This window comes from Echinops telfairi, unplaced genomic scaffold (assembly GCF_000313985.2).
Source record: "Echinops telfairi isolate 266 unplaced genomic scaffold, ASM31398v2 ScPeMD7_443;HRSCAF=831, whole genome shotgun sequence".
Classification (NCBI taxonomy): Eukaryota; Metazoa; Chordata; class Mammalia; order Afrosoricida; family Tenrecidae; genus Echinops; species Echinops telfairi.
Window position 1 is genome coordinate 4,365,157 of NW_022104341.1, and position 13,795 is coordinate 4,378,951.

Sequence of the window (13,795 nt, forward strand, 5' to 3'; positions counted from 1 at the left end):
CCCCCCCAGTGTGCTTTCGTGTGTGTTTGCACCGACCCCTGTATTCTGGGTGTGGCTAGATACCTGAGCAAGTGGAGGAGTCAGTGAGCTGTGCTGAGAGGTCATTGAGCCATGAGGCAAGTAGCTGGGAGAGCCAGAACTCAGCAGGCTGCCTGCTTTTCTCTGCTCTTACCACTTTTCTCTGCCAGTGGGAAATAACAGTTTCCCGTCTCCGGCAGGTGTGTCTGCTGGGAGAGAGCAGTGGGTAATGGCAGTGCTGTCATGGAGCTAAGGCCATGAAGGTGGTGGTGAAGCTTGTTAAGCTATCACTCAGTTCTCACAGCCACTCCGTCATGAGCTGCTCCGGCTTCCTAGCAGAGGAGGCGGGTGCTTCGAGTGCTTCTCTGGTCCAGGAGTCCAGTTCAGCACCAGCAGTGCTCTTAACCACTGTATTGTGCTCATTTCTTGTCTGTAGGTGATGAGGACGGGACGGTCTCCCTTGTGGACACCAAGAGTACAAGTTGTGCCCTCAGCTCAGCTGTGCACTCCCAGTCTGTCAGTGGGCTGGTGTTCTCCCCACACAGGTATGACTCTTTGTCCTCTGGGGCCTGGCGGCTCTGAATGGGAATGCGTGGGGCGTGGGGCGTGGGACTGATGTTACATCACCAACTGATTCGGTTGTGTCTTGATGCATTTGCACCTGCAAATGGTTAACATGCGCTGCTGCTGCATGAAAGGTTCGAGGGTCAAGTTCACTCAGAGACATCGTGAAAGAAAGGCCTGGTGTCTTCCAAGAAGTCAGCTATTGAAAACCTTCTGGAGCGCAGGTCTCCTGTGACACATAGTGCAGTGCCTCTGAGTCGCTTCTGTCCCTGCGTGTACAGCAGAGTGAACCACTGCCTGGTTGGGTGCCTTCTTCACAACTGTTGAGCTTGAACCTGCCGTTGAAGTCACGGGGTCAAACGGGGAGTTGGCACAAGGAGTTACCGAAAGTCAAGTCCAACATGAACACAGCCGATGTAATCTCATTTCTTCTCAGCGCCCCAAATGAGTAGTGTAGATTTCTAGGACAGTGGGTGGGGCTGCCTTATTTCTCCCAGGTGTTTCTGGGATGCTTGCTACTGAAGCTGCAGGGAGGGGACCAGATGGGTCATTTTCAACCGTGACTTTGCTTCCTTTCCCCATCTTTGTTGGTGTGGATTTCAGTGGTAGCCAAACATTAACCCAAAGTAGAGCTCAGGCCGCTTCCCCTCTGGGCCAGGTGAGAGTGGGAGCAAGTACGGGCTGGCCTTTGTCTTGCGGTCCATGGGTTTCACTTTTCATGTCCTCTTCTCGCCCTCTTGCAGTGTTCCCTTCCTGGCCTCCATCAGTGAAGACTGCTCGCTTGCCGTGCTGGACGCCAGCCTCTCCGAGGTGTAAGTGTGAAGGGCAGTCCTGTGACCGGGACTCAGGGAGGGGCACCAGCAGGCGCTGCTTCCTTTTTCCCTCTAGTGAAGCAGCTCCTCGTGGGAGGAGCGTGCCCCTCTGGGTGGCGGAGACCACGCAGACTGCTCCTGGACCACACTCCCTGTTAAAGGGCGAGTGTGGGCTGTGGGTGGCATATCTGAGCCTGGCCTCCAGCTCCAACCAAGGAGAGCATCTACCCTTTCCATTATCAAAACAAAATAAATACTTAGATGTGAAATGAACCTGCTGTCGTGTAAAAGGCACTGGGCAGGTGGCCTGAATTATACTCCCAACTTGCTGTGATTTGCTGCCTAAACCTGGCCTGTATATCATTAACTTTACTCTAGCCAGCCTTGGTGCCATTTGGTAAGTGTTGAACTACTAATTACAAGGTCAGTTTTTCAAACCCACCAGCCGCTCCTCGGGAGAAAGATGACGCTATTCTACTTCTATAAAGATTTACAGCCTCAGAAGTAAAGGTTGCTAGGGATCAGAGTTGACATGGTGGTGGGCTTCACTGTAGCCAGCATTTCTCCATCTCCAAAAATAGAAGCTGGATTCAGGGATTAAGACACTCCGCTGTGGATGGCAACACTGCTATGTTGCTGACAAGGTCATTCTTCTGGTGACATGGGTATCAGCATCCCAAGAACGACCCCCGGACATTATGGGTTTGCCTCCTTCCCCAGATGTCTTTTTTTGTCACTCTTATCTGCACTAACCCACCCAGACTTCTCTTTCTCTTCTAGGTTTAGAAGCCGAGCCCACAGAGACTTTGTGAGAGATGCTACTTGGTCCCTGCTCAATCACTCCCTCCTGACCACAGTGGGCTGGGACCACCAAGTCATCCACCACACTGTGCCCCTAGAGCCTGGCCCAGCCCCTGCTGCTAACAGCGTTGCTGACTAGGCTGGATTGAAGAACAAAGCAAATCCCATCTGAGCACCCACTCCCTCTGCGCCTGCTCCCTCAGCCTCGGAGACAGCATGGTGGCTCGTGCAGTGTGCTGCGTGGGGTGCAGCAGCATCTCAGCCTGCGGAGGCTGCCTTCTGGGGTCCCGTAGTCATAGGGAGGAGAGGTTTTTAAAAAATGTATGTGTATCTGAATGTGTGTAGATTAATCATTTTCCCCAAGTTGTTCCAACCAAAAAAAGTTGGCTGTAGGCTTTTCTTCTCACATAGCTGTGCCAAAGGTTTGTCCGCATCTGGGTGAGGGGCGGCATGGGGACATCCCTTGGTTCATGAAAGCAGCTCTCTGACTCCTCACGATCCTTAGCAGGCAGACCTCAGAGGCGCTGCCGGTTCTGTTCCAGACCGCCACAATAAAGCGATTATTGCAGTACAGCAAGTCCGATGAATTTGATTTTCCAGCGCAGTGTGCAGTGGTACCATGCAAGTTTGAAATGTGGTGAGAATGACCAACCTGGGACACAGACGCGGAGGGAGCACATGCTGTCACACTTGCTCCACACAGGGTTGCCATAGACCTTCGTTTGTGAAAACTTACTGCCTGAAACAATAAAATGGGGTGTGCCTGTAGAGCTTAATTCACTTGCGAAATGTGGAAATACCTGCATTCACTAAAACCAGCCAGCTCACCTTGATAGAGTCAGCACACGTGAGTTCATGTAGTTCCTTGCCATTGACCGAACCCCAAATCCACTTTCTAGCTGGACAAAGTCTGGCTGACAGCAATGTAACCGGCAGAGGTAGGTACGAGAGGTACGTGTTTCTGTCAGGTTAGTTGTCAGAGTGAGGTTTGTGGATGGAGCGCTAAAGGGCATTTAACTTCCATTAAGGTGACATCTCAGGCCTGCTTAGGTGCAGCTCCCAGCTCGACCCTTAATTGTGTGTGGCTCCAGAAGGTTTGCTGTATTTAGGAACCCTACAGATTATGACATGTGACTTGAGAATTGAGCATACTGATGGATTAAATCAAACTCAGCACTTCATTGGCCTTTCGTTTTGGAAGGGTGTGTTCTATGTGAGGTTAAGTTTATTTCGGTCACCAGGATGTCCATCTTAAAGCCCACCTTAAAAACAAAACAGCTACATCCCAAGTAGCTCATTGCACATCCCAAGTAGCTCATTGCACGTCAGAGTGACCCTTTGGTTACTTCCCGGGCTGGTGAAGTGACCACTGCCTGTGAACACTCACCGATCGGGTCCTGTTTGTGTTGAAACGAAGTATGCCGTCAGTTGGGCAAACTAAAGTTATACGAAATGGGCGATGTAAAGGCGTCTAGGTGGAATATTTGCTACTCTTATGCAGCAGAAATTACCTTGATGTAAAACTGGGAATTCTAATCTTGTGATCTGCCATGATTTGAGTGGGAATAATTTTTAGTGACTTGTGAGGAAACTATTTGGAATGTCGGATCGCTGAGTTCTTCCTTTAGAAGTAAACGGTAAGGTCACGTGGTCAATTGGAAGAGGTAGCAGTGAGTAGGTGTGCATAGCTTATTCCCTCAAGGATTGCAGAGTGGTGAGGGGAAAACAGACCCCCAAGGGATGTTTTCTGCATCAGGGTGGCAGAAGAAAAGCCACCTTTTTGAACAGCATTGTCTTCCTGTAAGAATGTTTGAATAACAGATAATGTGCTGAAAGCCACAGTCACTGTAGGAATAACCAATTTTGCATGAGTATGTGAGTTCCAGTTACCAAAAAGGTGGCTGAGACAGTAGCCTCAGAAACGTCATAACCTGAGAGTTAGTCATTCAGTCCTTGACCAGGGAGAATAGGGACCCGGGAGCCTAAGTAAGTGCGGAGTGGACTGTTGTTGGTAAGTTTATGTTTGTTTCAAAGAATACATTTGTAGTATGTTTCATCAAGTCAGGTTCCTATGTACTAGCGTCACAATTTTGAGTGAATTGAAATTTCTCAAGATTCCATCAACTGCCTTTAAACAATGTGATTTGGAAAGGAAGCGTGGTAAGCAGATCACTCTGGAACCCAAAACACCTCCTCTTATTTAAATTCTCCACCTGAAATGGTGGGGTGAGTATAGTGTTCCATGTTCAGTACAACGTGGTCAGAAGACTAGAACAATCCAAGGGGCTGGCTCAACCCTTGTTTAAAACTACAGAGACGGACCTGTAACACGACCCATGGTCCTGCAAACCCTTTTTGTCATCTGGCAGAATGTTTAATGCAATTTTCAATAGTATCCTGGAAACCCTCCTTGTCTAACTGGACGGCGTTCTGCAGTTTCAGTAGGAAGTGGACTAAAAAATGGGTACATACGGCATCGAGGCCCCAAACAACGCTCCTCACATGTCATTGCTGGATGATTCTTTAGGCAATATGGATATCTTTTACCTATCTGCTTGCTGGGGAGCCAAGAGACAGATGCTGATCAAGCATTTCACATCCTGAGATACCGTGTGGGGGGGGCATCAGGAATTCCAGGTTCTCTGGCGGAAACTACAGTCTGGGTCTCGGCTGAAAGTGATGTGGCTTATTAATTTAGGTCAGGACATGCAGATAGCCCTGTTTTTCTCCCACACTTGGCAGGACCACCAGGCCTCCTTCCCATAGAGCCATCTCTGAAAAAGCATAATGCTCACGGCACACAGTCTACGAACTAACTACTTTTTGTTTTAAAGGAGACCCGGGGGGCGGTTTTGTGGTCAAAGGTTTAAAGATTACATCAGGGCAGGAGTTTCAGGGTTCATCCAGTCTCCAAAGTGTCTGGATATATATGAAATTTAAAATTCTGTCCCATCTTTTCTCCCTTTTGATCAGGATCCTTCTATACTCCCTGATGTTTTTCTATTGCAATTCAATGGGTTAATGATATTAAAGAGTTGAGCAATCATCACCATGATCAATTTTAGGACATTTTCTTCTTTTATTCATTCTTGTTATCTCCCCATTTTCCCTCAGTCACCCCTGCCACAGCACTAAGAAGTGATTGAGCCAATTACTGTCTCTGAAGATTTAACTAGCATGGATGTCATATACAGATAAATGTACAAAACAACAATGAAGAAAAATAACGAAAACCAAGAAAAACTTCAATTGAAAAAAAAAGTTAAAAACTAGAATAAATTAAAAATAGATCAAAAGTGAGAACAAATGATAAGGTATTACATTTTAATCACAGCTGCATCCATCTACTTTTGCACTCTTATCAGATAGTGTGGCTATCCACATCCTTGGTCAGAGGGGATTTACTAGTGGCTTAATCCACATGGGGACCCTGCAGATGGATTTTAGGCTTTCACTTTCATCCATATCCTTCTGAAACCTGGGTGCTCAGATTTTAAGCTCTAGTAATGCCCCTTCCTCTGGGCATAGATTTTATTATTTACAACCCTTATGTCACACAGGCTGATATGCTGCTGCTATGTGAAGTTAGCTGCCATCTCACTTAGATGGTTGCTTATTTTAAGACCCCAGAGGGCAATGAATGTACAAATGTGCTTTACACAATTGATGTATGTATGGATTGTGATAAGAGGTATGAGCCCCTAATAAAATGATTAGAAAAAAAAACAAAGCAAGAAAAAAAAAGTACGAGCCCCCAATAAAATGATTTTAAAAAAGAGAGGAAAACAAAAAAAAGACCCCAGATACTATTCTTTTTGACAGCAAGGCATCATCCCGGATGGTTCCTTTCTTAATACTTTAAAACAGATGAGCAAAGCTTATTAACAGTAAAGGATTCCTCTGAAGGGGCACAATGTTTGTTTGAGAAACGTGTCTGCTTGAGTGTAGCTGTGACCCCCGAGCAATTTGGGTGTGGAGAGAACCCACTGCAGCTGGTTGCTCAGTTCTTCTCGAGTTGGAGAGAGAAGTTGGGCAGTGTGGGGGAGCCAGGGCTGGTAGCGGTCTCTGCGTTGTGACTCAACAGCACCCCTCCCCTCCCGCATCCATCATGCTTTCAGTAGACTACCAACCCGGGAACAACTGGGGGTGTGAGAAAGCCAGGACAAGGGTTAAGTCTTACATCAGCGAGTCATGTGAGGAAAAAAAAATCAATCTGTACTCAAGGATTGAGGAACAGAGGGAGAGAGACAAGGAGGACCCCTTGAGACTTCACCAAAACCCTGGGGAGGACCTTGGGCTGACACAGGCTATGGTGGTTGATAGGTGCCACTGAGTGGGTTCCAATCCGCAGCGACCTTAAACACAACAGAACGAAACGCTGCCGGCTTGGTCCTGTGCTTGAGCTCCTTGTTGCAGACACAATGTCAATCCATCTCCTTGAGGGCCTTCCTCTTTTTTGCTGACCTACTTTCCCAAACATGATGTCCTTCTCTAGGGACTGTTCTCTCCTGACAATAGGCTGCGGGGTTAGGGTTTAGGCAAAGTGTAATGAGATCGCTGAGGGGCAGGGCAGGGCAGCCCCTAGCTGATACTTTATATGTAAATATGAGCTACATGCTTTTATTTTTGTTTCTGTGCTTTGGTGTTTTGCTTGCTCCACTGAAGTCAACAATAAATACGTGTTGAATGAATAAATAGATGATGAAGGATTGCACTGCTTTCTGGACAATAGAATCTTAGCAATGGGGAAAACTGTGATGCATCAATTAGTATCAACCTATTCAACAATTAGCTCAATACTGTTACGTGCTGATGTCACTGCGAATGATAACAGCAAACAACAGGGACAACAACAACAATGGATACCATTCTTTTTAGTGCCCACCGTAAGTCCAGGGAGTCACTGGTGCTACAAACAGTTTATGTATCCCACTGCTAACCAAGCATTTAGAGGTTCGAGTCCACCTAGAGGCAATTGGAAGAAAGGTCTAGTGGTCTAATTCTGGAATGTCAGCTATTGAAAAGCGTCAGAGTACAGTTCTCCCATGACTGACCCACCGGATGTTCTAGGCTATAATCTTCTTGGGACCAGATGGTCCGAGCTTTCTCCACAGCTGCTGGGCGAGTGAAAACTTGCCAACCTTTTAGCCAAACACTTACCCATTGCACCACCAGGGCTCCTTAAAGATGAGGTAGCCAACTGGAGCATTCTATTGATTTATAGTTAGCACTCGTTGGATACTTATTCAATCAACTGGTTTTATCAGGCCACACTTCCAATCCATTCACATGAACACTATGAGGAATTTGGTCACATGCCTTGTAACAGCAATAGCATTTTGTCTTCATCTAGGTCAGCGGTGGGCAAACTTGTGAGATGGAAGAGCCAATCCTGTCCCTCACAACAATTTAAAAATTAGTCAAGAGCCCTAAGCCTATTTTTACAAATACCCTTTAAATGAAACTAAGCTAGTTTTATTTTCATTTCAAATTTTATTTCAGAGCCACGCGTACGTACCCAAAGAGCCACATAGGGCCCTCGAGCGCAGCTTGCCGGCCCCTGATGTAGGTGGATGTTATAAAGTCCAGGTGGTTTGCAGCACTGTGGGATTTCTTCAGTGAGCCATTTGTAAATGTCTGTTACTCTGTGTGACCAGGGAGGGATCTTTTCCAAGTATCTGGGTGGGGCTGTCAAAATAAAACCAAGGTAAAAAGCAGAGGCTGCCTTTCCCCCCTTGTTTCTGGCAGCAAGCACATAGGGAGAGGTTGAGAGTGAACCGAGACATGGCCCACTGATTCCTAACATAACCCTCATTCAGCATTTGACTGTTCACCACCTGCCCTATACACAGAGTCATTGTTGCCGACAATCTGGCACAGCCATCCCTGAATGAATCGAAGGCCGTTCCTGGGCACTCTGTTATGGCCTGGTGTTCTTCTCAGCATCACCAGTCACTTCTGCAGGCAGAGAAGGATCAGGTCTTAGACTGACTAGTCAAGTGCGCGGGAGCAGAACAGGAGCCCGGAGATGAATGAGGTTCTCCCTGGGAGGCAAAACTGGCTTCCATGGTGAGCGTAGTGTTCACAACTGGTGCTTCTGGTGGGCTCTAGGGGGAAGGACGCAAGCCCAGCAGTGATGGCAAATGGGATCGGGGAGTAGGCAAGAGGGGGAGATTCCGAAGTCGAGGGTCTAGTCATTCCTCATCAAGGAGCCAGCAAGTCCCGGGGCCGTGGATGAAGGGAGCCTTGCCAGACGGAGGAAGCCGAGAAGCCAAATGGGGGGCCAAGCAGTTTTCCAGAAAAAGAAGGGGCGTTAAATAAAAGAATAGCATGAATTAGGGCACATGGATTCCTGGGGATTAAGAGAGGACTATAAGTCATCAGAATTAGAAACTGCCAGGGACAACCTACCCAATGGTACAAGTTGCTTGCCAAGCCGGATCCACTGTGGGTCTCAGGAAGTTTCATAGTCTCCTGATTCGGGTTACTATTAGCCCAAAGGTGGAGAGTGGCTTTGAGCAGGCAGATGGGACTCAAGTGGTCCCATTGGTCTTCACTGCAGGGATTGGACCTCAAGTCTGCTTGGCAACAAAACCCATGCTTTCCCCACTGCACCCATCACGTGGTTCCTCAAAGGACCACAGCGCACACTAGCACTGGGGAACGGAATCCATGCAGTTACGACTCTCAGCTTCTTGAGGGCAGACCACCATCATAGCTAGGGTTCCTAGCCGGCTGGGCCCAGCATGTACCACATGTTCAGTGGGTGTTTGTGGACTACACGAAGGATGTTGTGTGAGTCTGGGTAGACTAGAGAAAAAAAAATCCATAGAAACTCGTATGGGTATAAGAGAGAGTTTTCTATAAAGGGTAATTGTACATTAAGAAAACATCCCAACCCAGTCCAGTCCAAGCCCATAAGTCTGATACCAATCTCTAAAGTCCTCTTCAGACTCACGAAACACATGCAATGACGCCGCGTGCAGGACAATCACAGGCCAGTGGGTAGAAAGTATTTGGATCCAGTGGCATTGCAAGCAATCTCAGCGCTGGTCTCTACATGGCTTCTCCAGCTTCCAGCTGCATCAGGGTAGATCCATGTGGCTTCTCCTCAGGGATGCCTCGCAGGGAGTCCACATTGTCAGTAGAGTGTCTTGCAGGGAGTGGACTGAGAGAGAGCAGTGTCTCCCACCTCTAAATAAGAAATACAGGATTTCCCAGAACTCTCAGGAGAAGGCCATGCCCACACAGAGGCCTCATTGGCTATGATCTGATTGACAGACTAGACTCCACCCCTACGTTCCTTATCCTCAAATTGACAAACGATTATATAACTACCACAGATGGCCAGGGTGGATGCATTTCTCTTGGTGGGATCCTCTAACAGACCTTCTGAGAGTTTGGTAAAGAAAATATCTCCCTGCCAAAATCCGATACTTTTTATTCCATTGACGTTTACTCCATGGTCTCCAAACACCTGTTGATTACAACAAAGAACAAACAAACAAAACGCCTTCCATACTGGAGATGAAGGATGGAGGTTATGGGAACTCAGAATACCAGCCATCGTTATTTCCCTGTGCTGCTCCCTGGGTTGGCATCTGGGTGATAACGTTAGTGGCGAGTGCATTAGGTCACCTGGTCAGGCTTTGAGAAAAAGCACATGTTAGATCATGACCAACAGGTCATTGCTGGTCGTCCATGACTGGACTGAGCCTCAAACCTTGAAATGTGGAGCACACGCCTGGTCTGAGACCCACTGAAGGAGAAAGAAGACTGGTGAATCATAAGAACATCTGGCTCGCAGACCCATTTTGTTCACCCTTCATATGGCTGCTTGCTCTCTATTTTAAAACACATCGTTCAGGTGCCCAGAATCCTGTTCATCGCGTTCCGTAGGCTTTTGATACGTACGTGGACTCAGATGTTGGCTCCTACAGAAATTCAGATTTGGGTCTTCTCTTGAGAAGTCCATTGTCTACACACACTGGGTCTGTTTCCTCGCTGGGCAACCATGAGAGGCTGCTCAGAAGTGCTGACCCTGTTCATGCCCATCTCTGTGGTCTTCTGAGCATGAGGCCGCACGTCAGCTATGCCCGTTGTTGAGTTTGAGCACTTACTCTTCATAAGCTGAAGAAGGCATGATTTGATTGTGTGCATTTGCCCCAGCTACATGACCTGCCTGCATGTCAGCATTTGTGTTTGAGAACCCAACTCTACTGGGCAGCCTGTTTAGTGCCTCTGATGACATCTGGCTTCCATGTCATTGACAAATGGCTTCCATTCATTGAGTCCTCATTATAAGCGGAGCGATTATTAAGAATGTTGCATCCATTATCTTTTTAATCTCTATGGCAACATAGAAGGTAAATAAGAGCCGTTATCTCTGTGTTGCAAATGTGGAAATTGATGTTTCAAGAGGCTAAGTAACTAACCCAAGATGACAAAACTTCTCAGTGGTGTGGCGACATTGGGATTCAAATCTTAACTCCATGAGTCCAAATCTGGGTCTTTAAAACTTTTTATTACATGGCTTCCCCAACCCATAGTCTTATAACAACAGAATGACTGCTTCAGTGCTGTGGTTCTCCTCCATCCCTAGCCCGTGGGGGCGCAGACACCAGGATGAGGGGTGAGCTGTAGAGAGGGGCTTAGGAGCATTGCTCTGCGCTGAGCACGACTCAGGTGGACCCCTCCTTCATGCTGTGCTGGCTCGGAGCTGGGGCCTGGTTTCTGAGAGAGACAGTAAGAACGGGAGGTGCCGGGGTCACCGTGACTCTGAGGCAGCAGCTCATGCATCACCGACTCTGGCACTGGCGTGTGTGTGTGTGTGTGTGTGTGTGTGTGTGTGCAGTGGGCAGTCCCGGGGCTATCCATGGGGGAGCGCAGATAAAAGGACTCCAGCCCCAGCCTCACAGCTGTCAGACCATCAAGATGGGGAAGCTCCTGCTTTGGGTTGGTGAGTATATGGGTCCCTCTTCCCCTCTCCCCATAGTATCACAGCCTGGGACTTAGGGGGTCTACGTGAGGTAGACATAAGACGGGACCCACCACCCACCTGTCAGTTTGCCACACTGTGGTGCTTGCATGTTACTATGATGCAGAAACATAGAAATGCCAACAGGGGCCCGCGTGGCGGACAGGTCTCAGCAGATCTTCCAGAATGAGACAGACTAGGGAGAAACGTCTGGAGATCTAATTCTGAAAATCAGTCTGTGAAAACCCTGTGGTGCCCAAGAGGGTACTGTCCGAGAGAAAGCTGAATGGAGAACTTGCTGGGTTGGAAGGCCCTCAAACTAAACAGGGGCTGTGACCGTGGCCTTGGGCATATTCAGGGCCATGCAGTGACCCGGGACCAGGCAAGGTTTCATTCTGTGGTGCTGGGGGTTGCCATGAGTTGGAGCCAGCTGGACGGCCATTCACCGCGACAGTTGGATCGCAGTGAAGGGCAGCGGTGCCCGAGAGGCCCGGTGCAGGCCGTGGCGTCAAACGTGACTGCGCAACGTAGAACGACGGCTACAGCAGAACCTCTGCGGGAGGGGGGAGCCGGCACAGGTCCATGTCCAGCCGAGCAGGAGACCCACAGATCCAATCATTTGCCGGGACTGAAAAACCAGAACACACACACACACACACACACACACACACACACACACACTCTTGTCTTGGCGCAGGTCCATGTCCAGCCGAGCAGGAGACCCACGGATCCAATCATTTGCCAGGGCTGAAAAACCAGAACACACACACACACACACACACACACACACTCTTGTCCTGGCGCAGAGTATGCGTGCGTGCCGTGTTGGTTGGCGTGGGCAGGAGCTTAGACAGACTAGCTCACCTGCCCAGCTTTGAAGGAGAGAGAAGGGAGGAGTGGCATGCTTGCCTCCACGTGGGCACCTGCCTTGGGAGGGCGTGTTGAAGGGGCCGACCTCTGGCTGACGGGTAGGGGCTGGGGCTTGGGGCACTTGGGGCACATGCGTGCACACCTCTGAGGGTCATTCCTCCCTTTGCTCCATACAGGGTGGGCTCTGGCGCTGGCACACTGCGATGGTAAGGACTTTGGGCCCCCTCCCGGGCAGGGGGGAGTCTCTGGCCCTCCATGTTGAGTGTCCCCTGCAGTCCCACCCCACCCGGCTCCTGGGTCCGGGATTACGGATCTCATTTACTTCAGCAGAGGGAATTGGGTCATGTGCTGTTGGCCAATCACCCACTATGTGCAGGATGCGGCCTTGAGGCCCAGGATTGCATAGGGGAGTCTCTCTTTCCCAGGGGGCCTCGGCAGTGGTCGAGGAGCCCTGAGAGCGGGACTTTGGGAGGACATGGGGGAAGGACCTACAGTGGCCTGGGTTCTTGAGCTGGTGTCCGTACAGCTCTGCGGGAGCTGAGAGTTCCCCACCCCTCACTCCCCACTCCCCCATTCCTGGGTGTCTGCCAACGACTGTGTGTCCTCCCCGGCCAGGTGTGTCCCACAAACTGGTATGCTATCTCACCAACTGGGCACATAGACGACCAGGCATGGCCTCCATCGCCCCCAAGGACCTGGACCCCTTGCTCTGCACCCACCTGATATTTGCATTTGCCTCAATGGAAAACAACCAGTTGGTGGCGAAAACTGCCCGGGATGAGGCGGTTTTCTACCCAGAGTTCAACAGGCTCAAGGAGAGGTGTGTTCCTCTTTCTTCCTTCCAAGCCTGACCTCTTCTCCAGGGTGACTCCTGAAGCCCTCTCCCCCACCCAAGGGCTGCCTGTTGACAACCGCGCCAGCTCCCTCTTGCCTCCTGTGTGCAGTGGCTGCGGGTGTCTCTGCCTGCCCCTGCGGCTGTCTCTGCCTGCCCCTGCCGGCAAGTCCTCTCTCTCCTCTGCCACCAACTCCCAGCTCAGACTCTAATGGCCTCCCTGAGTTTCCCTCCCCCTCCCCTCGCTCCTATTTCCTGTCTGAATGAAGCGTGGCTACAGCTGCCCACCGGTGTGAGGACCCAGCTGACCCCCCCCTCTTTTCCTGAACCCCAGGAACCAGAGGCTGAAAACCCTGCTGTCTGTTGGTGGGTGGGACTTCGGCACTGAAAGGTAAGGGTTTGGGGTCGCCTTCTTCCTGGGGTGGGGGCGATGAGAGGATGGAAGTGGTAAGCTAGAAGAAGGGCTGGGGAGGGAGGGGGAGCCAGGTCGACCACAGGGAGAGCCGAGCGCTGGCCTTCCCGACCTCTTCTCCTGCGAGGCTGGGGGTTGGGGGGGTTGGGAGTGGGAGCCTGGGAAGTTCTAACAGCCAGGTTGTGGAGGAGGTGGGAGGAATGAAATGGGGCACTAGAAATGGGCCCCTGAGCCTTCAGAAGAGGCACGGGCTTTGTCTCAAAGTGGGGAGGAATATGGGACAGGACAAGAAGAATAACCCCCAAAGCGCACGGGGTTCATTTCATAACGAAGCCAGCGGTGCCGAGTTCAGAAGACGGTGAGTTTCGTGCCTTGGCACCTAGTGGATGCTCAAGACATGCTCTCATTAGCACTTTGCCCTCCCCTGCCCCCCAAAGGCAATGTGGAGATTACAAAATGCATTTCTGGGTCCTGTAGAAAACCCCCTGATTTCCATGGGTAAGGCCTGA

General features: G+C 49.9%; 2 protein-coding genes across 2 annotated transcripts in view; both read left to right on the plus strand.

The window, feature by feature from the left end:
* WDR77 (WD repeat domain 77) overlaps nucleotides 1-2,768 on the plus strand; it is an 8,844-nt gene extending 6,076 nt beyond the window's left edge. The window contains exons 8-10 of the mRNA XM_004699184.2: nucleotides 455-563; nucleotides 1,326-1,394; nucleotides 2,175-2,768. Of these exons, the coding sequence (XP_004699241.1) occupies nucleotides 455-563; nucleotides 1,326-1,394; nucleotides 2,175-2,334 (338 nt within the window). The 3' untranslated portion in view covers nucleotides 2,335-2,768. The remainder of the gene's footprint in view (nucleotides 1-454; nucleotides 564-1,325; nucleotides 1,395-2,174) is intronic.
* An 8,819-nt stretch (nucleotides 2,769-11,587) lies between these two features.
* OVGP1 (oviductal glycoprotein 1) overlaps nucleotides 11,588-13,795 on the plus strand; it is a 16,755-nt gene continuing 14,547 nt past the window's right edge. The window contains exons 1-3 of the mRNA XM_030886126.2: nucleotides 11,588-11,699; nucleotides 12,658-12,862; nucleotides 13,209-13,265. Of these exons, the coding sequence (XP_030741986.2) occupies nucleotides 11,588-11,699; nucleotides 12,658-12,862; nucleotides 13,209-13,265 (374 nt within the window). The remainder of the gene's footprint in view (nucleotides 11,700-12,657; nucleotides 12,863-13,208; nucleotides 13,266-13,795) is intronic.